This window comes from Mya arenaria, chromosome 15 (genome assembly GCF_026914265.1).
Source record: "Mya arenaria isolate MELC-2E11 chromosome 15, ASM2691426v1".
NCBI classification, from domain to species: Eukaryota; Metazoa; Mollusca; class Bivalvia; order Myida; family Myidae; genus Mya; species Mya arenaria.
Genome location: NC_069136.1, coordinates 22,897,303 through 22,924,677, shown reverse-complemented (window position 1 = coordinate 22,924,677; position 27,375 = coordinate 22,897,303). Strand labels below are relative to the sequence as shown.

The following is a 27,375-nucleotide window of genomic DNA, read 5'->3' as shown; positions in this document are numbered from 1 at the left end:
AGTATTAACAGTTTCCCCGAATGTATCACACCGCCAGGTAACCCTTGGATACAGTGCCATTGGTCCCCTTGCTCGTTTTTAAGGCATCCGCACCATAACAGTGTCTGAATATGGGCCAAATTGGCATGGGGGATCGAGTTCATGTCCCTATCCCGCATAGCCTGCCTAAAATCCTAGGGTATTCACATGTGCCATCACCTAGGGCCAGGTCTCGGCTACACAGTGACATAGGTCCCTATGGTCCCCTTGCTCGTTTCTGCGAGAACGAGCCTTACATGTATGGTAGGGGTCAGTAGGGCTTATATTGCCCATATACGCACAATGTTGGGCTAAGGACGGGGCCAGACTAAAATCCTCGTAGTATTAACAGTTTCCCCGAATGTATCACACCGCCAGGTAACCCTTGGATACAGTGCCATTGGTCCCCTTGCTCGTTTTTAAGGCATCCGCACCATAACAGTGTCTGAATATGGGCCAAATTGGCATGGGGGATCGAGTTCATGTCCCTATCCCGCATAGCCTGCCTAAAATCCTAGGGTATTCACATGTGCCATCACCTAGGGCCAGGTCTCGGCTACACAGTGACATAGGTCCCTATGGTCCCCTTGCTCGTTTCTGCGAGAACGAGCCTTACATGTATGGTAGGGGTCAGTAGGGCTTATATTGCCCATATACGCACAATGTTGGGCTAAGGACGGGGCCAGACTAAAATCCTCGTAGTATTAACAGTTTCCCCGAATGTATCACACCGCCAGGTAACCCTTGGATACAGTGCCATTGGTCCCCTTGCTCGTTTTTAAGGCATCCGCACCATAACAGTGTCTGAATATGGGCCAAATTGGCAGGGGGATCGAGTTCATGTCCCTATCCCGCATAGCCTGCCTAAAATCCTAGGGTATTCACATGTGCCATCACCTAGGGCCAGGTCTCGGCTACACAGTGACATAGGTCCCTATGGTCCCCTTGCTCGTTTCTGCGAGAACGAGCCTTACATGTATGGTAGGGGTCAGTAGGGCTTATATTGCCCATATACGCACAATGTTGGGCTAAGGACGGGGCCAGACTAAAATCCTCGTAGTATTAACAGTTTCCCCGAATGTATCACACCGCCAGGTAACCCTTGGATACAGTGCCATTGGTCCCCTTGCTCGTTTTTAAGGCATCCGCACCATAACAGTGTCTGAATATGGGCCAAATTGGCATGGGGGATCGAGTTCATGTCCCTATCCCGCATAGCCTGCCTAAAATCCTAGGGTATTCACATGTGCCATCACCTAGGGCCAGGTCTCGGCTACACAGTGACATAGGTCCCTATGGTCCCCTTGCTCGTTTCTGCGAGAACGAGCCTTACATGTATGGTAGGGGTCAGTAGGGCTATATTGCCCATATACGCACAATGTTGGGCTAAGGACGGGGCCAGACTAAAATCCTCGTAGTATTAACAGTTTCCCCGAATGTATCACACCGCCAGGTAACCCTTGGATACAGTGCCATTGGTCCCCTTGCTCGTTTTTAAGGCATCCGCACCATAACAGTGTCTGAATATGGGCCAAATTGGCATGGGGGATCGAGTTCATGTCCCTATCCCGCATAGCCTGCCTAAAATCCTAGGGTATTCACATGTGCCATCACCTAGGGCCAGGTCTCGGCTACACAGTGACATAGGTCCCTATGGTCCCCTTGCTCGTTTCTGCGAGAACGAGCCTTACATGTATGGTAGGGGTCAGTAGGGCTTATATTGCCCATATACGCACAATGTTGGGCTAAGGACGGGGCCAGACTAAAATCCTCGTAGTATTAACAGTTTCCCCGAATGTATCACACCGCCAGGTAACCCTTGGATACAGTGCCATTGGTCCCCTTGCTCGTTTTTAAGGCATCCGCACCATAACAGTGTCTGAATATGGGCCAAATTGGCATGGGGGATCGAGTTCATGTCCCTATCCCGCATAGCCTGCCTAAAATCCTAGGGTATTCACATGTGCCATCACCTAGGGCCAGGTCTCGGCTACACAGTGACATAGGTCCCTATGGTCCCCTTGCTCGTTTCTGCGAGAACGAGCCTTACATGTATGGTAGGGGTCAGTAGGGCTTATATTGCCCATATACGCACAATGTTGGGCTAAGGACGGGGCCAGACTAAAATCCTCGTAGTATTAACAGTTTCCCCGAATGTATCACACCGCCAGGTAACCCTTGGATACAGTGCCATTGGTCCCCTTGCTCGTTTTTAAGGCATCCGCACCATAACAGTGTCTGAATATGGGCCAAATTGGCATGGGGGATCGAGTTCATGTCCCTATCCCGCATAGCCTGCCTAAAATCCTAGGGTATTCACATGTGCCATCACCTAGGGCCAGGTCTCGGCTACACAGTGACATAGGTCCCTATGGTCCCCTTGCTCGTTTCTGCGAGAACGAGCCTTACATGTATGGTAGGGGTCAGTAGGGCTTATATTGCCCATATACGCACAATGTTGGGCTAAGGACGGGGCCAGACTAAAATCCTCGTAGTATTAACAGTTTCCCCGAATGTATCACACCGCCAGGTAACCCTTGGATACAGTGCCATTGGTCCCCTTGCTCGTTTTTAAGGCATCCGCACCATAACAGTGTCTGAATATGGGCCAAATTGGCATGGGGGATCGAGTTCATGTCCCTATCCCGCATAGCCTGCCTAAAATCCTAGGGTATTCACATGTGCCATCACCTAGGGCCAGGTCTCGGCTACACAGTGACATAGGTCCCTATGGTCCCCTTGCTCGTTTCTGCGAGAACGAGCCTTACATGTATGGTAGGGGTCAGTAGGGCTTATATTGCCCATATACGCACAATGTTGGGCTAAGGACGGGGCCAGACTAAAATCCTCGTAGTATTAACAGTTTCCCCGAATGTATCACACCGCCAGGTAACCCTTGGATACAGTGCCATTGGTCCCCTTGCTCGTTTTTAAGGCATCCGCACCATAACAGTGTCTGAATATGGGCCAAATTGGCATGGGGGATCGAGTTCATGTCCCTATCCCGCATAGCCTGCCTAAAATCCTAGGGTATTCACATGTGCCATCACCTAGGGCCAGGTCTCGGCTACACAGTGACATAGGTCCCTATGGTCCCCTTGCTCGTTTCTGCGAGAACGAGCCTTACATGTATGGTAGGGGTCAGTAGGGCTTATATTGCCCATATACGCACAATGTTGGGCTAAGGACGGGGCCAGACTAAAATCCTCGTAGTATTAACAGTTTCCCCGAATGTATCACACCGCCAGGTAACCCTTGGATACAGTGCCATTGGTCCCCTTGCTCGTTTTTAAGGCATCCGCACCATAACAGTGTCTGAATATGGGCCAAATTGGCAGGGGGATCGAGTTCATGTCCCTATCCCGCATAGCCTGCCTAAAATCCTAGGGTATTCACATGTGCCATCACCTAGGGCCAGGTCTCGGCTACACAGTGACATAGGTCCCTATGGTCCCCTTGCTCGTTTCTGCGAGAACGAGCCTTACATGTATGGTAGGGGTCAGTAGGGCTTATATTGCCCATATACGCACAATGTTGGGCTAAGGACGGGGCCAGACTAAAATCCTCGTAGTATTAACAGTTTCCCCGAATGTATCACACCGCCAGGTAACCCTTGGATACAGTGCCATTGGTCCCCTTGCTCGTTTTTAAGGCATCCGCACCATAACAGTGTCTGAATATGGGCCAAATTGGCATGGGGGATCGAGTTCATGTCCCTATCCCGCATAGCCTGCCTAAAATCCTAGGGTATTCACATGTGCCATCACCTAGGGCCAGGTCTCGGCTACACAGTGACATAGGTCCCTATGGTCCCCTTGCTCGTTTCTGCGAGAACGAGCCTTACATGTATGGTAGGGGTCAGTAGGGCTTATATTGCCCATATACGCACAATGTTGGGCTAAGGACGGGGCCAGACTAAAATCCTCGTAGTATTAACAGTTTCCCCGAATGTATCACACCGCCAGGTAACCCTTGGATACAGTGCCATTGGTCCCCTTGCTCGTTTTTAAGGCATCCGCACCATAACAGTGTCTGAATATGGGCCAAATTGGCATGGGGGATCGAGTTCATGTCCCTATCCCGCATAGCCTGCCTAAAATCCTAGGGTATTCACATGTGCCATCACCTAGGGCCAGGTCTCGGCTACACAGTGACATAGGTCCCTATGGTCCCCTTGCTCGTTTCTGCGAGAACGAGCCTTACATGTATGGTAGGGGTCAGTAGGGCTTATATTGCCCATATACGCACAATGTTGGGCTAAGGACGGGGCCAGACTAAAATCCTCGTAGTATTAACAGTTTCCCCGAATGTATCACACCGCCAGGTAACCCTTGGATACAGTGCCATTGGTCCCCTTGCTCGTTTTTAAGGCATCCGCACCATAACAGTGTCTGAATATGGGCCAAATTGGCATGGGGATCGAGTTCATGTCCCTATCCCGCATAGCCTGCCTAAAATCCTAGGGTATTCACATGTGCCATCACCTAGGGCCAGGTCTCGGCTACACAGTGACATAGGTCCCTATGGTCCCCTTGCTCGTTTCTGCGAGAACGAGCCTTACATGTATGGTAGGGGTCAGTAGGGCTTATATTGCCCATATACGCACAATGTTGGGCTAAGGACGGGGCCAGACTAAAATCCTCGTAGTATTAACAGTTTCCCCGAATGTATCACACCGCCAGGTAACCCTTGGATACAGTGCCATTGGTCCCCTTGCTCGTTTTTAAGGCATCCGCACCATAACAGTGTCTGAATATGGGCCAAATTGGCGGGGGATCGAGTTCATGTCCCTATCCCGCATAGCCTGCCTAAAATCCTAGGGTATTCACATGTGCCATCACCTAGGGCCAGGTCTCGGCTACACAGTGACATAGGTCCCTATGGTCCCCTTGCTCGTTTCTGCGAGAACGAGCCTTACATGTATGGTAGGGGTCAGTAGGGCTTATATTGCCCATATACGCACAATGTTGGGCTAAGGACGGGGCCAGACTAAAATCCTCGTAGTATTAACAGTTTCCCCGAATGTATCACACCGCCAGGTAACCCTTGGATACAGTGCCATTGGTCCCCTTGCTCGTTTTTAAGGCATCCGCACCATAACAGTGTCTGAATATGGGCCAAATTGGCATGGGGGATCGAGTTCATGTCCCTATCCCGCATAGCCTGCCTAAAATCCTAGGGTATTCACATGTGCCATCACCTAGGGCCAGGTCTCGGCTACACAGTGACATAGGTCCCTATGGTCCCCTTGCTCGTTTCTGCGAGAACGAGCCTTACATGTATGGTAGGGGTCAGTAGGGCTTATATTGCCCATATACGCACAATGTTGGGCTAAGGACGGGGCCAGACTAAAATCCTCGTAGTATTAACAGTTTCCCCGAATGTATCACACCGCCAGGTAACCCTTGGATACAGTGCCATTGGTCCCCTTGCTCGTTTTTAAGGCATCCGCACCATAACAGTGTCTGAATATGGGCCAAATTGGCATGGGGGATCGAGTTCATGTCCCTATCCCGCATAGCCTGCCTAAAATCCTAGGGTATTCACATGTGCCATCACCTAGGGCCAGGTCTCGGCTACACAGTGACATAGGTCCCTATGGTCCCCTTGCTCGTTTCTGCGAGAACGAGCCTTACATGTATGGTAGGGGTCAGTAGGGCTTATATTGCCCATATACGCACAATGTTGGGCTAAGGACGGGGCCAGACTAAAATCCTCGTAGTATTAACAGTTTCCCCGAATGTATCACACCGCCAGGTAACCCTTGGATACAGTGCCATTGGTCCCCTTGCTCGTTTTTAAGGCATCCGCACCATAACAGTGTCTGAATATGGGCCAAATTGGCACGGGGGGGTCGAGTTCATGTCCCTATCCCGCATAGCCTGCCTAAAATCCTAGGGTATTCACATGTGCCATCACCTAGGGCCAGGTCTCGGCTACACAGTGACATAGGTCCCTATGGTCCCCTTGCTCGTTTCTGCGAGAACGAGCCTTACATGTATGGTAGGGGTCAGTAGGGCTGATATTGCCCATACACGCACAATGTTGGGCTAAGGACGGGGCCAGACTAAAATCCTCGTAGTATTAACAGTTTCCCCGAATGTATCACACCGCCAGGTAACCCTTGGATACAGTGCCATTGGTCCCCTTGCTCGTTTTTAAGGCATCCGCACCATAACAGTGTCTGAATATGGGCCAAATTGGCACGGGGGGTCGAGTTCATGTCCCTATCCCGCATAGCCTGCCTAAAATCCTAGGGTATTCACATGTGCCATCACCTAGGGCCAGGTCTCGGCTACACAGTGACATAGGTCCCTATGGTCCCCTTGCTCGTTTCTGCGAGAACGAGCCTTACATGTATGGTAGGGGTCAGTAGGGCTGATATTGCCCATATACGCACAATGTTGGGCTAAGGACGGGGCCAGACTAAAATCCTCGTAGTATTAACAGTTTCCCCGAATGTATCACACCGCCAGGTAACCCTTGGATACAGTGCCATTGGTCCCCTTGCTCGTTTTTAAGGCATCCGCACCATAACAGTGTCTGAATATGGGCCAAATTGGCACGGGGGGTCGAGTTCATGTCCCTATCCCGCATAGCCTGCCTAAAATCCTAGGGTATTCACATGTGCCATCACCTAGGGCCAGGTCTCGGCTACACAGTGACATAGGTCCCTATGGTCCCCTTGCTCGTTTCTGCGAGAACGAGCCTTACATGTATGGTAGGGGTCAGTAGGGCTGATATTGCCCATATACGCACAATGTTGGGCTAAGGACGGGGCCAGACTAAAATCCTCGTAGTATTAACAGTTTCCCCGAATGTATCACACCGCCAGGTAACCCTTGGATACAGTGCCATTGGTCCCCTTGCTCGTTTTTAAGGCATCCGCACCATAACAGTGTCTGAATATGGGCCAAATTGGCACGGGGGGTCGAGTTCATGTCCCTATCCCGCATAGCCTGCCTAAAATCCTAGGGTATTCACATGTGCCATCACCTAGGGCCAGGTCTCGGCTACACAGTGACATAGGTCCCTATGGTCCCCTTGCTCGTTTCTGCGAGAACGAGCCTTACATGTATGGTAGGGGTCAGTAGGGCTGATATTGCCCATATACGCACAATGTTGGGCTAAGGACGGGGCCAGACTAAAATCCTCGTAGTATTAACAGTTTCCCCGAATGTATCACACCGCCAGGTAACCCTTGGATACAGTGCCATTGGTCCCCTTGCTCGTTTTTAAGGCATCCGCACCATAACAGTGTCTGAATATGGGCCAAATTGGCACGGGGGGTCGAGTTCATGTCCCTATCCCGCATAGCCTGCCTAAAATCCTAGGGTATTCACATGTGCCATCACCTAGGGCCAGGTCTCGGCTACACAGTGACATAGGTCCCTATGGTCCCCTTGCTCGTTTCTGCGAGAACGAGCCTTACATGTATGGTAGGGGTCAGTAGGGCTGATATTGCCCATATACGCACAATGTTGGGCTAAGGACGGGCCAGACTAAAATCCTCGTAGTATTAACAGTTTCCCCGAATGTATCACACCGCCAGGTAACCCTTGGATACAGTGCCATTGGTCCCCTTGCTCGTTTTTAAGGCATCCGCACCATAACAGTGTCTGAATATGGGCCAAATTGGCACGGGGGGTCGAGTTCATGTCCCTATCCCGCATAGCCTGCCTAAAATCCTAGGGTATTCACATGTGCCATCACCTAGGGCCAGGTCTCGGCTACACAGTGACATAGGTCCCTATGGTCCCCTTGCTCGTTTCTGCGAGAACGAGCCTTACATGTATGGTAGGGGTCAGTAGGGCTGATATTGCCCATATACGCACAATGTTGGGCTAAGGACGGGGCCAGACTAAAATCCTCGTAGTATTAACAGTTTCCCCGAATGTATCACACCGCCAGGTAACCCTTGGATACAGTGCCATTGGTCCCCTTGCTCGTTTTTAAGGCATCCGCACCATAACAGTGTCTGAATATGGGCCAAATTGGCACGGGGGGTCGAGTTCATGTCCCTATCCCGCATAGCCTGCCTAAAATCCTAGGGTATTCACATGTGCCATCACCTAGGGCCAGGTCTCGGCTACACAGTGACATAGGTCCCTATGGTCCCCTTGCTCGTTTCTGCGAGAACGAGCCTTACATGTATGGTAGGGGTCAGTAGGGCTGATATTGCCCATATACGCACAATGTTGGGCTAAGGACGGGGCCAGACTAAAATCCTCGTAGTATTAACAGTTTCCCCGAATGTATCACACCGCCAGGTAACCCTTGGATACAGTGCCATTGGTCCCCTTGCTCGTTTTTAAGGCATCCGCACCATAACAGTGTCTGAATATGGGCCAAATTGGCACGGGGGGTCGAGTTCATGTCCCTATCCCGCATAGCCTGCCTAAAATCCTAGGGTATTCACATGTGCCATCACCTAGGGCCAGGTCTCGGCTACACAGTGACATAGGTCCCTATGGTCCCCTTGCTCGTTTCTGCGAGAACGAGCCTTACATGTATGGTAGGGGTCAGTAGGGCTGATATTGCCCATATACGCACAATGTTGGGCTAAGGACGGGGCCAGACTAAAATCCTCGTAGTATTAACAGTTTCCCCGAATGTATCACACCGCCAGGTAACCCTTGGATACAGTGCCATTGGTCCCCTTGCTCGTTTTTAAGGCATCCGCACCATAACAGTGTCTGAATATGGGCCAAATTGGCACGGGGGGTCGAGTTCATGTCCCTATCCCGCATAGCCTGCCTAAAATCCTAGGGTATTCACATGTGCCATCACCTAGGGCCAGGTCTCGGCTACACAGTGACATAGGTCCCTATGGTCCCCTTGCTCGTTTCTGCGAGAACGAGCCTTACATGTATGGTAGGGGTCAGTAGGGCTGATATTGCCCATATACGCACAATGTTGGGCTAAGGACGGGGCCAGACTAAAATCCTCGTAGTATTAACAGTTTCCCCGAATGTATCACACCGCCAGGTAACCCTTGGATACAGTGCCATTGGTCCCCTTGCTCGTTTTTAAGGCATCCGCACCATAACAGTGTCTGAATATGGGCCAAATTGGCACGGGGGGTCGAGTTCATGTCCCTATCCCGCATAGCCTGCCTAAAATCCTAGGGTATTCACATGTGCCATCACCTAGGGCCAGGTCTCGGCTACACAGTGACATAGGTCCCTATGGTCCCCTTGCTCGTTTCTGCGAGAACGAGCCTTACATGTATGGTAGGGGTCAGTAGGGCTGATATTGCCCATATACGCACAATGTTGGGCTAAGGACGGGGCCAGACTAAAATCCTCGTAGTATTAACAGTTTCCCCGAATGTATCACACCGCCAGGTAACCCTTGGATACAGTGCCATTGGTCCCCTTGCTCGTTTTTAAGGCATCCGCACCATAACAGTGTCTGAATATGGGCCAAATTGGCACGGGGGGTCGAGTTCATGTCCCTATCCCGCATAGCCTGCCTAAAATCCTAGGGTATTCACATGTGCCATCACCTAGGGCCAGGTCTCGGCTACACAGTGACATAGGTCCCTATGGTCCCCTTGCTCGTTTCTGCGAGAACGAGCCTTACATGTATGGTAGGGGTCAGTAGGGCTGATATTGCCCATATACGCACAATGTTGGGCTAAGGACGGGGCCAGACTAAAATCCTCGTAGTATTAACAGTTTCCCCGAATGTATCACACCGCCAGGTAACCCTTGGATACAGTGCCATTGGTCCCCTTGCTCGTTTTTAAGGCATCCGCACCATAACAGTGTCTGAATATGGGCCAAATTGGCACGGGGGGTCGAGTTCATGTCCCTATCCCGCATAGCCTGCCTAAAATCCTAGGGTATTCACATGTGCCATCACCTAGGGCCAGGTCTCGGCTACACAGTGACATAGGTCCCTATGGTCCCCTTGCTCGTTTCTGCGAGAACGAGCCTTACATGTATGGTAGGGGTCAGTAGGGCTGATATTGCCCATATACGCACAATGTTGGGCTAAGGACGGGGCCAGACTAAAATCCTCGTAGTATTAACAGTTTCCCCGAATGTATCACACCGCCAGGTAACCCTTGGATACAGTGCCATTGGTCCCCTTGCTCGTTTTTAAGGCATCCGCACCATAACAGTGTCTGAATATGGGCCAAATTGGCACGGGGGGTCGAGTTCATGTCCCTATCCCGCATAGCCTGCCTAAAATCCTAGGGTATTCACATGTGCCATCACCTAGGGCCAGGTCTCGGCTACACAGTGACATAGGTCCCTATGGTCCCCTTGCTCGTTTCTGCGAGAACGAGCCTTACATGTATGGTAGGGGTCAGTAGGGCTGATATTGCCCATATACGCACAATGTTGGGCTAAGGACGGGGCCAGACTAAAATCCTCGTAGTATTAACAGTTTCCCCGAATGTATCACACCGCCAGGTAACCCTTGGATACAGTGCCATTGGTCCCCTTGCTCGTTTTTAAGGCATCCGCACCATAACAGTGTCTGAATATGGGCCAAATTGGCACGGGGGGTCGAGTTCATGTCCCTATCCCGCATAGCCTGCCTAAAATCCTAGGGTATTCACATGTGCCATCACCTAGGGCCAGGTCTCGGCTACACAGTGACATAGGTCCCTATGGTCCCCTTGCTCGTTTCTGCGAGAACGAGCCTTACATGTATGGTAGGGGTCAGTAGGGCTGATATTGCCCATATACGCACAATGTTGGGCTAAGGACGGGGCCAGACTAAAATCCTCGTAGTATTAACAGTTTCCCCGAATGTATCACACCGCCAGGTAACCCTTGGATACAGTGCCATTGGTCCCCTTGCTCGTTTTTAAGGCATCCGCACCATAACAGTGTCTGAATATGGGCCAAATTGGCACGGGGGGTCGAGTTCATGTCCCTATCCCGCATAGCCTGCCTAAAATCCTAGGGTATTCACATGTGCCATCACCTAGGGCCAGGTCTCGGCTACACAGTGACATAGGTCCCTATGGTCCCCTTGCTCGTTTCTGCGAGAACGAGCCTTACATGTATGGTAGGGGTCAGTAGGGCTGATATTGCCCATATACGCACAATGTTGGGCTAAGGACGGGGCCAGACTAAAATCCTCGTAGTATTAACAGTTTCCCCGAATGTATCACACCGCCAGGTAACCCTTGGATACAGTGCCATTGGTCCCCTTGCTCGTTTTTAAGGCATCCGCACCATAACAGTGTCTGAATATGGGCCAAATTGGCACGGGGGGTCGAGTTCATGTCCCTATCCCGCATAGCCTGCCTAAAATCCTAGGGTATTCACATGTGCCATCACCTAGGGCCAGGTCTCGGCTACACAGTGACATAGGTCCCTATGGTCCCCTTGCTCGTTTCTGCGAGAACGAGCCTTACATGTATGGTAGGGGTCAGTAGGGCTGATATTGCCCATATACGCACAATGTTGGGCTAAGGACGGGGCCAGACTAAAATCCTCGTAGTATTAACAGTTTCCCCGAATGTATCACACCGCCAGGTAACCCTTGGATACAGTGCCATTGGTCCCCTTGCTCGTTTTTAAGGCATCCGCACCATAACAGTGTCTGAATATGGGCCAAATTGGCACGGGGGGTCGAGTTCATGTCCCTATCCCGCATAGCCTGCCTAAAATCCTAGGGTATTCACATGTGCCATCACCTAGGGCCAGGTCTCGGCTACACAGTGACATAGGTCCCTATGGTCCCCTTGCTCGTTTCTGCGAGAACGAGCCTTACATGTATGGTAGGGGTCAGTAGGGCTGATATTGCCCATATACGCACAATGTTGGGCTAAGGACGGGGCCAGACTAAAATCCTCGTAGTATTAACAGTTTCCCCGAATGTATCACACCGCCAGGTAACCCTTGGATACAGTGCCATTGGTCCCCTTGCTCGTTTTTAAGGCATCCGCACCATAACAGTGTCTGAATATGGGCCAAATTGGCACGGGGGGTCGAGTTCATGTCCCTATCCCGCATAGCCTGCCTAAAATCCTAGGGTATTCACATGTGCCATCACCTAGGGCCAGGTCTCGGCTACACAGTGACATAGGTCCCTATGGTCCCCTTGCTCGTTTCTGCGAGAACGAGCCTTACATGTATGGTAGGGGTCAGTAGGGCTGATATTGCCCATATACGCACAATGTTGGGCTAAGGACGGGGCCAGACTAAAATCCTCGTAGTATTAACAGTTTCCCCGAATGTATCACACCGCCAGGTAACCCTTGGATACAGTGCCATTGGTCCCCTTGCTCGTTTTTAAGGCATCCGCACCATAACAGTGTCTGAATATGGGCCAAATTGGCACGGGGGGTCGAGTTCATGTCCCTATCCCGCATAGCCTGCCTAAAATCCTAGGGTATTCACATGTGCCATCACCTAGGGCCAGGTCTCGGCTACACAGTGACATAGGTCCCTATGGTCCCCTTGCTCGTTTCTGCGAGAACGAGCCTTACATGTATGGTAGGGGTCAGTAGGGCTGATATTGCCCATATACGCACAATGTTGGGCTAAGGACGGGGCCAGACTAAAATCCTCGTAGTATTAACAGTTTCCCCGAATGTATCACACCGCCAGGTAACCCTTGGATACAGTGCCATTGGTCCCCTTGCTCGTTTTTAAGGCATCCGCACCATAACAGTGTCTGAATATGGGCCAAATTGGCACGGGGGGTCGAGTTCATGTCCCTATCCCGCATAGCCTGCCTAAAATCCTAGGGTATTCACATGTGCCATCACCTAGGGCCAGGTCTCGGCTACACAGTGACATAGGTCCCTATGGTCCCCTTGCTCGTTTCTGCGAGAACGAGCCTTACATGTATGGTAGGGGTCAGTAGGGCTGATATTGCCCATATACGCACAATGTTGGGCTAAGGACGGGGCCAGACTAAAATCCTCGTAGTATTAACAGTTTCCCCGAATGTATCACACCGCCAGGTAACCCTTGGATACAGTGCCATTGGTCCCCTTGCTCGTTTTTAAGGCATCCGCACCATAACAGTGTCTGAATATGGGCCAAATTGGCACGGGGGGTCGAGTTCATGTCCCTATCCCGCATAGCCTGCCTAAAATCCTAGGGTATTCACATGTGCCATCACCTAGGGCCAGGTCTCGGCTACACAGTGACATAGGTCCCTATGGTCCCCTTGCTCGTTTCTGCGAGAACGAGCCTTACATGTATGGTAGGGGTCAGTAGGGCTGATATTGCCCATATACGCACAATGTTGGGCTAAGGACGGGGCCAGACTAAAATCCTCGTAGTATTAACAGTTTCCCCGAATGTATCACACCGCCAGGTAACCCTTGGATACAGTGCCATTGGTCCCCTTGCTCGTTTTTAAGGCATCCGCACCATAACAGTGTCTGAATATGGGCCAAATTGGCACGGGGGTCGAGTTCATGTCCCTATCCCGCATAGCCTGCCTAAAATCCTAGGGTATTCACATGTGCCATCACCTAGGGCCAGGTCTCGGCTACACAGTGACATAGGTCCCTATGGTCCCCTTGCTCGTTTCTGCGAGAACGAGCCTTACATGTATGGTAGGGGTCAGTAGGGCTGATATTGCCCATATACGCACAATGTTGGGCTAAGGACGGGGCCAGACTAAAATCCTCGTAGTATTAACAGTTTCCCCGAATGTATCACACCGCCAGGTAACCCTTGGATACAGTGCCATTGGTCCCCTTGCTCGTTTTTTAAGGCATCCGCACCATAACAGTGTCTGAATATGGGCCAAATTGGCACGGGGGGTCGAGTTCATGTCCCTATCCCGCATAGCCTGCCTAAAATCCTAGGGTATTCACATGTGCCATCACCTAGGGCCAGGTCTCGGCTACACAGTGACATAGGTCCCTATGGTCCCCTTGCTCGTTTCTGCGAGAACGAGCCTTACATGTATGGTAGGGGTCAGTAGGGCTGATATTGCCCATATACGCACAATGTTGGGCTAAGGACGGGGCCAGACTAAAATCCTCGTAGTATTAACAGTTTCCCCGAATGTATCACACCGCCAGGTAACCCTTGGATACAGTGCCATTGGTCCCCTTGCTCGTTTTTAAGGCATCCGCACCATAACAGTGTCTGAATATGGGCCAAATTGGCACGGGGGGTCGAGTTCATGTCCCTATCCCGCATAGCCTGCCTAAAATCCTAGGGTATTCACATGTGCCATCACCTAGGGCCAGGTCTCGGCTACACAGTGACATAGGTCCCTATGGTCCCCTTGCTCGTTTCTGCGAGAACGAGCCTTACATGTATGGTAGGGGTCAGTAGGGCTGATATTGCCCATATACGCACAATGTTGGGCTAAGGACGGGGCCAGACTAAAATCCTCGTAGTATTAACAGTTTCCCCGAATGTATCACACCGCCAGGTAACCCTTGGATACAGTGCCATTGGTCCCCTTGCTCGTTTTTAAGGCATCCGCACCATAACAGTGTCTGAATATGGGCCAAATTGGCACGGGGGGTCGAGTTCATGTCCCTATCCCGCATAGCCTGCCTAAAATCCTAGGGTATTCACATGTGCCATCACCTAGGGCCAGGTCTCGGCTACACAGTGACATAGGTCCCTATGGTCCCCTTGCTCGTTTCTGCGAGAACGAGCCTTACATGTATGGTAGGGGTCAGTAGGGCTGATATTGCCCATATACGCACAATGTTGGGCTAAGGACGGGGCCAGACTAAAATCCTCGTAGTATTAACAGTTTCCCCGAATGTATCACACCGCCAGGTAACCCTTGGATACAGTGCCATTGGTCCCCTTGCTCGTTTTTAAGGCATCCGCACCATAACAGTGTCTGAATATGGGCCAAATTGGCACGGGGGGTCGAGTTCATGTCCCTATCCCGCATAGCCTGCCTAAAATCCTAGGGTATTCACATGTGCCATCACCTAGGGCCAGGTCTCGGCTACACAGTGACATAGGTCCCTATGGTCCCCTTGCTCGTTTCTGCGAGAACGAGCCTTACATGTATGGTAGGGGTCAGTAGGGCTGATATTGCCCATATACGCACAATGTTGGGCTAAGGACGGGGCCAGACTAAAATCCTCGTAGTATTAACAGTTTCCCCGAATGTATCACACCGCCAGGTAACCCTTGGATACAGTGCCATTGGTCCCCTTGCTCGTTTTTTAAGGCATCCGCACCATAACAGTGTCTGAATATGGGCCAAATTGGCACGGGGGGTCGAGTTCATGTCCCTATCCCGCATAGCCTGCCTAAAATCCTAGGGTATTCACATGTGCCATCACCTAGGGCCAGGTCTCGGCTACACAGTGACATAGGTCCCTATGGTCCCCTTGCTCGTTTCTGCGAGAACGAGCCTTACATGTATGGTAGGGGTCAGTAGGGCTGATATTGCCCATATACGCACAATGTTGGGCTAAGGACGGGGCCAGACTAAAATCCTCGTAGTATTAACAGTTTCCCCGAATGTATCACACCGCCAGGTAACCCTTGGATACAGTGCCATTGGTCCCCTTGCTCGTTTTTAAGGCATCCGCACCATAACAGTGTCTGAATATGGGCCAAATTGGCACGGGGGGTCGAGTTCATGTCCCTATCCCGCATAGCCTGCCTAAAATCCTAGGGTATTCACATGTGCCATCACCTAGGGCCAGGTCTCGGCTACACAGTGACATAGGTCCCTATGGTCCCCTTGCTCGTTTCTGCGAGAACGAGCCTTACATGTATGGTAGGGGTCAGTAGGGCTGATATTGCCCATATACGCACAATGTTGGGCTAAGGACGGGGCCAGACTAAAATCCTCGTAGTATTAACAGTTTCCCCGAATGTATCACACCGCCAGGTAACCCTTGGATACAGTGCCATTGGTCCCCTTGCTCGTTTTTTAAGGCATCCGCACCATAACAGTGTCTGAATATGGGCCAAATTGGCACGGGGGGTCGAGTTCATGTCCCTATCCCGCATAGCCTGCCTAAAATCCTAGGGTATTCACATGTGCCATCACCTAGGGCCAGGTCTCGGCTACACAGTGACATAGGTCCCTATGGTCCCCTTGCTCGTTTCTGCGAGAACGAGCCTTACATGTATGGTAGGGGTCAGTAGGGCTGATATTGCCCATATACGCACAATGTTGGGCTAAGGACGGGGCCAGACTAAAATCCTCGTAGTATTAACAGTTTCCCCGAATGTATCACACCGCCAGGTAACCCTTGGATACAGTGCCATTGGTCCCCTTGCTCGTTTTTAAGGCATCCGCACCATAACAGTGTCTGAATATGGGCCAAATTGGCACGGGGGGTCGAGTTCATGTCCCTATCCCGCATAGCCTGCCTAAAATCCTAGGGTATTCACATGTGCCATCACCTAGGGCCAGGTCTCGGCTACACAGTGACATAGGTCCCTATGGTCCCCTTGCTCGTTTCTGCGAGAACGAGCCTTACATGTATGGTAGGGGTCAGTAGGGCTGATATTGCCCATATACGCACAATGTTGGGCTAAGGACGGGGCCAGACTAAAATCCTCGTAGTATTAACAGTTTCCCCGAATGTATCACACCGCCAGGTAACCCTTGGATACAGTGCCATTGGTCCCCTTGCTCGTTTTTAAGGCATCCGCACCATAACAGTGTCTGAATATGGGCCAAATTGGCACGGGGGGTCGAGTTCATGTCCCTATCCCGCATAGCCTGCCTAAAATCCTAGGGTATTCACATGTGCCATCACCTAGGGCCAGGTCTCGGCTACACAGTGACATAGGTCCCTATGGTCCCCTTGCTCGTTTCTGCGAGAACGAGCCTTACATGTATGGTAGGGGTCAGTAGGGCTGATATTGCCCATATACGCACAATGTTGGGCTAAGGACGGGGCCAGACTAAAATCCTCGTAGTATTAACAGTTTCCCCGAATGTATCACACCGCCAGGTAACCCTTGGATACAGTGCCATTGGTCCCCTTGCTCGTTTTTAAGGCATCCGCACCATAACAGTGTCTGAATATGGGCCAAATTGGCACGGGGGGTCGAGTTCATGTCCCTATCCCGCATAGCCTGCCTAAAATCCTAGGGTATTCACATGTGCCATCACCTAGGGCCAGGTCTCGGCTACACAGTGACATAGGTCCCTATGGTCCCCTTGCTCGTTTCTGCGAGAACGAGCCTTACATGTATGGTAGGGGTCAGTAGGGCTGATATTGCCCATATACGCACAATGTTGGGCTAAGGACGGGGCCAGACTAAAATCCTCGTAGTATTAACAGTTTCCCCGAATGTATCACACCGCCAGGTAACCCTTGGATACAGTGCCATTGGTCCCCTTGCTCGTTTTTAAGGCATCCGCACCATAACAGTGTCTGAATATGGGCCAAATTGGCACGGGGGGTCGAGTTCATGTCCCTATCCCGCATAGCCTGCCTAAAATCCTAGGGTATTCACATGTGCCATCACCTAGGGCCAGGTCTCGGCTACACAGTGACATAGGTCCCTATGGTCCCCTTGCTCGTTTCTGCGAGAACGAGCCTTACATGTATGGTAGGGGTCAGTAGGGCTGATATTGCCCATATACGCACAATGTTGGGCTAAGGACGGGGCCAGACTAAAATCCTCGTAGTATTAACAGTTTCCCCGAATGTATCACACCGCCAGGTAACCCTTGGATACAGTGCCATTGGTCCCCTTGCTCGTTTTTAAGGCATCCGCACCATAACAGTGTCTGAATATGGGCCAAATTGGCACGGGGGGTCGAGTTCATGTCCCTATCCCGCATAGCCTGCCTAAAATCCTAGGGTATTCACATGTGCCATCACCTAGGGCCAGGTCTCGGCTACACAGTGACATAGGTCCCTATGGTCCCCTTGCTCGTTTCTGCGAGAACGAGCCTTACATGTATGGTAGGGGTCAGTAGGGCTGATATTGCCCATATACGCACAATGTTGGGCTAAGGACGGGGCCAGACTAAAATCCTCGTAGTATTAACAGTTTCCCCGAATGTATCACACCGCCAGGTAACCCTTGGATACAGTGCCATTGGTCCCCTTGCTCGTTTTTAAGGCATCCGCACCATAACAGTGTCTGAATATGGGCCAAATTGGCACGGGGGGTCGAGTTCATGTCCCTATCCCGCATAGCCTGCCTAAAATCCTAGGGTATTCACATGTGCCATCACCTAGGGCCAGGTCTCGGCTACACAGTGACATAGGTCCCTATGGTCCCCTTGCTCGTTTCTGCGAGAACGAGCCTTACATGTATGGTAGGGGTCAGTAGGGCTGATATTGCCCATATACGCACAATGTTGGGCTAAGGACGGGGCCAGACTAAAATCCTCGTAGTATTAACAGTTTCCCCGAATGTATCACACCGCCAGGTAACCCTTGGATACAGTGCCATTGGTCCCCTTGCTCGTTTTTAAGGCATCCGCACCATAACAGTGTCTGAATATGGGCCAAATTGGCACGGGGGGTCGAGTTCATGTCCCTATCCCGCATAGCCTGCCTAAAATCCTAGGGTATTCACATGTGCCATCACCTAGGGCCAGGTCTCGGCTACACAGTGACATAGGTCCCTATGGTCCCCTTGCTCGTTTCTGCGAGAACGAGCCTTACATGTATGGTAGGGGTCAGTAGGGCTGATATTGCCCATATACGCACAATGTTGGGCTAAGGACGGGGCCAGACTAAAATCCTCGTAGTATTAACAGTTTCCCCGAATGTATCACACCGCCAGGTAACCCTTGGATACAGTGCCATTGGTCCCCTTGCTCGTTTTTAAGGCATCCGCACCATAACAGTGTCTGAATATGGGCCAAATTGGCACGGGGGGTCGAGTTCATGTCCCTATCCCGCATAGCCTGCCTAAAATCCTAGGGTATTCACATGTGCCATCACCTAGGGCCAGGTCTCGGCTACACAGTGACATAGGTCCCTATGGTCCCCTTGCTCGTTTCTGCGAGAACGAGCCTTACATGTATGGTAGGGGTCAGTAGGGCTGATATTGCCCATATACGCACAATGTTGGGCTAAGGACGGGGCCAGACTAAAATCCTCGTAGTATTAACAGTTTCCCCGAATGTATCACACCGCCAGGTAACCCTTGGATACAGTGCCATTGGTCCCCTTGCTCGTTTTTAAGGCATCCGCACCATAACAGTGTCTGAATATGGGCCAAATTGGCACGGGGGGTCGAGTTCATGTCCCTATCCCGCATAGCCTGCCTAAAATCCTAGGGTATTCACATGTGCCATCACCTAGGGCCAGGTCTCGGCTACACAGTGACATAGGTCCCTATGGTCCCCTTGCTCGTTTCTGCGAGAACGAGCCTTACATGTATGGTAGGGGTCAGTAGGGCTGATATTGCCCATATACGCACAATGTTGGGCTAAGGACGGGGCCAGACTAAAATCCTCGTAGTATTAACAGTTTCCCCGAATGTATCACACCGCCAGGTAACCCTTGGATACAGTGCCATTGGTCCCCTTGCTCGTTTTTAAGGCATCCGCACCATAACAGTGTCTGAATATGGGCCAAATTGGCACGGGGGGTCGAGTTCATGTCCCTATCCCGCATAGCCTGCCTAAAATCCTAGGGTATTCACATGTGCCATCACCTAGGGCCAGGTCTCGGCTACACAGTGACATAGGTCCCTATGGTCCCCTTGCTCGTTTCTGCGAGAACGAGCCTTACATGTATGGTAGGGGTCAGTAGGGCTGATATTGCCCATATACGCACAATGTTGGGCTAAGGACGGGGCCAGACTAAAATCCTCGTAGTATTAACAGTTTCCCCGAATGTATCACACCGCCAGGTAACCCTTGGATACAGTGCCATTGGTCCCCTTGCTCGTTTTTAAGGCATCCGCACCATAACAGTGTCTGAATATGGGCCAAATTGGCACGGGGGGTCGAGTTCATGTCCCTATCCCGCATAGCCTGCCTAAAATCCTAGGGTATTCACATGTGCCATCACCTAGGGCCAGGTCTCGGCTACACAGTGACATAGGTCCCTATGGTCCCCTTGCTCGTTTCTGCGAGAACGAGCCTTACATGTATGGTAGGGGTCAGTAGGGCTGATATTGCCCATATACGCACAATGTTGGGCTAAGGACGGGGCCAGACTAAAATCCTCGTAGTATTAACAGTTTCCCCGAATGTATCACACCGCCAGGTAACCCTTGGATACAGTGCCATTGGTCCCCTTGCTCGTTTTTAAGGCATCCGCACCATAACAGTGTCTGAATATGGGCCAAATTGGCACGGGGGGTCGAGTTCATGTCCCTATCCCGCATAGCCTGCCTAAAATCCTAGGGTATTCACATGTGCCATCACCTAGGGCCAGGTCTCGGCTACACAGTGACATAGGTCCCTATGGTCCCCTTGCTCGTTTCTGCGAGAACGAGCCTTACATGTATGGTAGGGGTCAGTAGGGCTGATATTGCCCATATACGCACAATGTTGGGCTAAGGACGGGGCCAGACTAAAATCCTCGTAGTATTAACAGTTTCCCCGAATGTATCACACCGCCAGGTAACCCTTGGATACAGTGCCATTGGTCCCCTTGCTCGTTTTTAAGGCATCCGCACCATAACAGTGTCTGAATATGGGCCAAATTGGCACGGGGGGTCGAGTTCATGTCCCTATCCCGCATAGCCTGCCTAAAATCCTAGGGTATTCACATGTGCCATCACCTAGGGCCAGGTCTCGGCTACACAGTGACATAGGTCCCTATGGTCCCCTTGCTCGTTTCTGCGAGAACGAGCCTTACATGTATGGTAGGGGTCAGTAGGGCTGATATTGCCCATATACGCACAATGTTGGGCTAAGGACGGGGCCAGACTAAAATCCTCGTAGTATTAACAGTTTCCCCGAATGTATCACACCGCCAGGTAACCCTTGGATACAGTGCCATTGGTCCCCTTGCTCGTTTTTAAGGCATCCGCACCATAACAGTGTCTGAATATGGGCCAAATTGGCACGGGGGGTCGAGTTCATGTCCCTATCCCGCATAGCCTGCCTAAAATCCTAGGGTATTCACATGTGCCATCACCTAGGGCCAGGTCTCGGCTACACAGTGACATAGGTCCCTATGGTCCCCTTGCTCGTTTCTGCGAGAACGAGCCTTACATGTATGGTAGGGGTCAGTAGGGCTGATATTGCCCATATACGCACAATGTTGGGCTAAGGACGGGGCCAGACTAAAATCCTCGTAGTATTAACAGTTTCCCCGAATGTATCACACCGCCAGGTAACCCTTGGATACAGTGCCATTGGTCCCCTTGCTCGTTTTTAAGGCATCCGCACCATAACAGTGTCTGAATATGGGCCAAATTGGCACGGGGGGTCGAGTTCATGTCCCTATCCCGCATAGCCTGCCTAAAATCCTAGGGTATTCACATGTGCCATCACCTAGGGCCAGGTCTCGGCTACACAGTGACATAGGTCCCTATGGTCCCCTTGCTCGTTTCTGCGAGAACGAGCCTTACATGTATGGTAGGGGTCAGTAGGGCTGATATTGCCCATATACGCACAATGTTGGGCTAAGGACGGGGCCAGACTAAAATCCTCGTAGTATTAACAGTTTCCCCGAATGTATCACACCGCCAGGTAACCCTTGGATACAGTGCCATTGGTCCCCTTGCTCGTTTTTAAGGCATCCGCACCATAACAGTGTCTGAATATGGGCCAAATTGGCACGGGGGGTCGAGTTCATGTCCCTATCCCGCATAGCCTGCCTAAAATCCTAGGGTATTCACATGTGCCATCACCTAGGGCCAGGTCTCGGCTACACAGTGACATAGGTCCCTATGGTCCCCTTGCTCGTTTCTGCGAGAACGAGCCTTACATGTTTCTTCGAGATTAATGCTCTTATTGTATTGATTTTGATGGTGATACGGTGCTAGCACCGCATCCCCGCGGTGATATGGTGATACGGTGCTACGGTGCTAACTTCACGCACATTAAAGAAAGATACTAATAACACTGGAGTGCGTTTCCTACATATACCTCTTATCTTATGTTTCTCCCTAGTCTGCCTCTATTAATACACGTCTACCTACATATATCTCTTATTTCTAGTCAGTCTCTTTAAATGCAAGTTGAATGACATAATAATATATCTCCTTTCCATAGACTGCCTCTATTGATGCACGTCTATTAACATATATCACTTATACTTAGTCAGCCAATGGTTTGAAATACACATGGAACAGTATTACACAGGGCATTTTACTAATGTGTAACGTACCCTTCAAATAACGTGAATTACGTCAATGCGTGTAACTTTTCAAAGACCTGGAAATAAGTCTTCTGCAGTAAACCTTACCCTCCCTGCAGCATCCACAGTTTGACTGGCTAGGGTCAAACTTGCATTCACAGTCGTTTATGGCGGTCGTATAGCCGTCCACACCGTTGTCGGGGGCAGCCAGAGCTATGGAAAGGAAAATGGTAGAATTGGTGTTGCAAATCAAACTTTGTATAGTAAAGAACATAAGAAGTCAACTTCTGCTTTTAATCCAAAATGTAAATGGAGCCAATTACATTAAAACAAATTATCATGAGTCCATTTATAAACACTAAACTTAAAGACTTTTATTTGTATTTACTCACGATGTCCACAGCTCTTGGTATCCCCACACTTCACACACTGGTTGGAATTTGGCGCTTGACACTGACATCCGCCAACGTCACAGCACGCGCACGTGTACAGCGCGTGATTATGAGCACACTGACATCCGCTCTGTGAGCTTAGAAGGAATTGAAGGAAATATACCAACGTTATTTTCTATGCATGCACAATTATTTAAACCCCAACTCGTTCTGATGTGAGACAATTTATATTAACGATACGCTAAATAATTGACTATACAATTAAGCTATGTAAAAACACAGTTTTTTCAACTCATATGAACTTTTGTCCTACGAAAACACAACAAAAAGGCGAATACTTTTGGCAGGAAATCGAGTTTCGTTATTTGGCCTTTGTTTATGATTTTGGGTCAAAAATGAAGACTTTAACCCAAACGCTCTGATGCTTATTTATGCAAGTTTTTCAGTCTTCAAAGTATGTCAAGATTTAGTAAAACCACATACTGAGCGACTCCTTTCATTTGTTTCTTAGAAAATACGAAGGTCTGTCGGCGCTGATTCGCTACATAATGGCTTTTTCAAAAAGATAATAAATAGCTTCTAGCTTCAAACCCTTTGTTTTGATCTCCGTTTATTAAAATGCCTACCATCCATAACCAAAATTGAACAAATATTATCGTGTTTAAATAAAAAAAAAGTAATCTACTTTCACTTTCAATACAGGTAAAATCATTGTATCTGTTTAGCTTAACCTTGAATCAATAGAACTCGAAAGCTCTTACAATACAAGACTCGCGTAATAGTAAAAGTTCTTGGTGGCAATATCGGCCAGCGTTGGTGATGTTTTATCAATTATATGCATAAAAAGATCAGTTTATATTATGTATGCATTATAATTGTGTAAAATAATTGACCATTTCTGACCGAAACTTCAATTTTTGTGTTACATTTTTTAAGCAAGGAAATTCCTATTCCAATAATTCTACTACTTACAATGTCCAGATATCAAATCTCTTGAAATAGGTACCCCCTTGGGGTGCGGTGGGTGGGGTGGTGACGGGGTGGCTCTCTCCGGGGGTTCCGGGCTGGATATCTGGAGAGGTAAAGAGGCAATATCAGTTTTAAGACATGGAACGTTCATAGAGGCCAACAGGACGACTGACCCTTTCATTTTTCCTCTCAATGTAGTGGAACGTTTCCAAATGAAAAGCTTTTCGTAACTACGTCGAGTACACTCATGGGAAAAATTGTACGATTATTGGGAATCCTCGGCGCATGGATTACTCGTATCTTAGTGATGCAGCTCACAAGTTATGTCGAAACCCTGATCCAGGGGAACAATTCCCCGTCACACCGTCACACGAATTTCGTACGTCATTCGTTTCTCCATGAACAGGTAAAGTTCAAGAGACGTAACCTTTCATGTTGTTTTAAGTCTTACTGATGTCGTCATTACTCTCATATGTCTAACGAACTCAACTGTGAAGAGTTGTAAAACGTTGCTTACATTGTTGTCTTTTGTCGTCTGCTTTCCTTGTCCATGTTGTACAAAAGTCGTTCAATACTCCAATGTAAGACATCTGACGGGCAAGATGCAACTTGTGTCATGTAGTGCACCAGGTACTGGACGGATTTAATTTTGAGCGTTTTTGACAACTCGTAGACACTGTGTAAGTTTTTCTTCAAAATTCATGTACATGTACATGACAGTCCGCTGTGGTTGAACGCCTTGATGTTCGATTTTGTTTCAATGTGTGGGTGAGTGTATCAGGACTGTGTAACCGGGAAATATTTTTGGTCCGAATGTTCGTACTGATGTACTAAGTTTTCAGACCGCGGAATCTCGTAGCAGAGGCGTAACAATATTAGAGAAATTGCAGCTTGTGTTCTTGACATAATGGGAATTTTCAGCTCTCGGAATCTCGTTACAAATTCATGAAAATGTTCAAAAACTGACGCCATGTATTCTACATACAATTGGAGTTTTCAACCCGCGGAATCTCGTAACATCCTCTTGACAATGATCGAGAAATGACGTAATGAGTTCTTGACATAAGGCCAAAAACCTTCCCAAAATTTTAGGTAGGGTAGGTAGGGATTTTTTTTTTTCAAAATCTGTCGTAAGTTCAGAGTGTTTTCTTGCACATGGCAGTCTTTCCTACATTACTGTCATTGCCTGACTTTGTTTTATCATATAAACAATAATTCTGATCGTCCAATTCGCATTTATCTGCCATTCGTAACTCTCTATTCGCTAACGAATATTTTTTGCTCAGAAACGGAAAAAAAAATAGTTAGGGTCGGCGCATTTTTATAGGTAGGGTCGGGTTACCCGAAACAGACATTTTTTTAGGCCTAATAAGAGTTTTCAGCCCGCGATATCTCGTAGCAAAGTTTAGACTATGCGACAGGGGTATAAGGGATATCTTCATACATACACACACGGTCCGCGGAAATGTATATCACCGTATATCGGGACACCAAAACGTTGACAGTTGTTATATCGTTATTATTCGTAAAGTTACAACGGCACTCTAATATAAGTGTCTTACAATGAAGGTAAGCAATGTCTTACAATGAAGGTAAGCAGTGTCTTACAATGAAGGTAAGCAGTGTCTTACAATGAAGGTAAGCAGTGTCTTACAATGAAGATAAGCAGTGTCTTACAATGAAGGTAAGCAGTGTCTTACAATGAAGGTAAGCAATGTCTTACAATGAAGGTAAGCAGTGTCTTACAATGAATGTAAGCAGTGTCTTACAATGAAGGTAAGCAGTGTCCTACAATGAAGGTAAGCAGTGTCTTACAATAAAGGTAAGCAGTGTCTTACAATGAAGGTAAGCAGTGTTATACAATGAAGGTAAGCAGTGTTATACATTGTTGTAACAGTAATATTCTAAAACTAGAACGTTCTATTTCAATTTTCGATATAACTTCATAAAACGAACTTGGCAATATCGACATTTGGATCGTAGTCAAGGTTTATAATCTGCGGTAGAATCCACTTAATATATTACAATGTGCCAAACGCGTTTCTGAGAACACTTACTGGTCCATGCCATCTGACTATGTGTGGGGTCACATCGCTGGTTTCTGTTGTTAGCGTTCACCTCCCCCGCCGTCCTGCAGTTACCCTCAATCAGACAGGTGCCAGACTGAAACACGTCAAACGTAAAAAAATAAATTTGCTATTTATGGTGGTGTTTTTTACATTTATGCTGGGATAGTTATATTATGTACGAGCGGAACCAGTTTATTCACTAAACGATTTCCGCCATCGTGCTCCATTAACATATAATTTTCTCTTGTATAGAACGTACTCCTTTTCTATATATAAGTAAACCCTTGATGCAATGTAATCAAAAGTTGATACTTCACTAGTTTATACATGTATATGTTCAACATATATATCAAACATCAGATTGTAACGTTTTATGTTTAATATTATATATTGATGTACTCCACTAGCGATGGTAATGTAGTGTCACAGGATTTAAATAAAATAAAACTTAAATTCAGTAAATCGCAACTATCACTTCTGTATATGTATATGCCAACTATTCACTAACAAATGAATAAAAAAATCTTATTTAGAAAAAAGCAATACTGTTTTCTGCTTTTATGATAAGAAGCGATACATAATTAAAAGAAACTGGTGGATAGATTACCTTCACAGTACACGACATCCCTGATTTTAGACAGTTGGCACATTGGCTGTCTGTCCGTACGGCAGTTATCTCATTACTGTATGTGTGATCGTCGTTTGTCACGGAAATGTTGAAGCCAACAACAGTCTGACCTGTGACGAATTAGGTTTGTTTTATGTTTCATTATTTAAAAAATATAATTGGTAAAAAAGAAATATTATGACCATATTCATTATAACGTAATGACTATTGGCAGTTACAAATGTTTCGGTTGTTCGTTTAACGCAATGGTTAGCAGACTCGCTTCTCACATAGGCGACCCGGGTTCGATTCCCGGCCTTGGCGCATGTGAGTTTGGTTTGTGGTCACCAAGCCGGACAAGTGAGCTTCCTCCGGGTACTCCAGTCCCCCCCCCCCCACAACACTAGACCACACTCTCGCGTAACAGCATGCGAGAATGAATAATATAATGGTGTCATAACTTGTTTCACAATCGTTGTAAAATAAATAAGTTTAAAGTAAAGTATGTGTATGTGTAATGGCCGTGCTAATGTATCCAACTACTCATCAAAATTACATGGGCATCGTGCTGTCAATGACGAAAGAAACTTGCCTTATATCTACAATTTGATTAATGCTGTCACAACACAATGGAAACAGTGTTGATTATATTTCCTAAGCTTTTTTCAGTGTGTGTATACCATTGGCTAGGCTAAATAATTGGAAAAATTAACTCCTCATTTACTGGGTGTGTATACCACGTGATAAATTGTGTCATAAATGCTACGTCGGAAGGTAATATTTTGCTTCGAATGAAGACTTTTAACAAAGATAACTTCACTATTTCTTCACCATTTTAAATGAAACTTGGCGCAGTCTACGCCGCTTACGGAGCCCCATCTTCGGTCTTTAACCAGAGTTTGATTGAGAGTTTAGTTTCTTAAAACAAATCGACAAACCTTTTCACAATACGGCCTTCTGATGGAGCACTGTCAAAACAATATTTTAGAAACGGGTTTGTCGAAGTGTTTGATAGAAACTAATCACCTTCGGTAATAAAACGAAGGCGGGATAGACTGTCCTTTGTTTTATTTAAAATGGTGTAGTAAAAGAAAAGTTTTCTTTGATTAAAGTCTTCATTTTAAGCAAACTGTTGCCTTCCGACGAAGCATATAT

The 27,375-nt window shown here is 48.5% G+C and overlaps 1 protein-coding gene across 1 annotated transcript in view; it reads right to left on the bottom strand.

Annotated features, from left to right (window-relative positions):
* LOC128219204 (von Willebrand factor D and EGF domain-containing protein-like) overlaps nt 1-27,375 on the bottom strand; it is a 77,340-nt gene that overhangs the window by 21,473 nt on the left and 28,492 nt on the right. The window contains exons 21-25 of the mRNA XM_052927016.1: nt 26,221-26,351; nt 25,602-25,707; nt 23,548-23,647; nt 22,576-22,712; nt 22,292-22,396 (exon numbers count right to left, since the gene is read on the bottom strand). Coding sequence (XP_052782976.1) covers nt 22,292-22,396; nt 22,576-22,712; nt 23,548-23,647; nt 25,602-25,707; nt 26,221-26,351 — 579 coding nt within the window. The remainder of the gene's footprint in view (nt 1-22,291; nt 22,397-22,575; nt 22,713-23,547; nt 23,648-25,601; nt 25,708-26,220; nt 26,352-27,375) is intronic.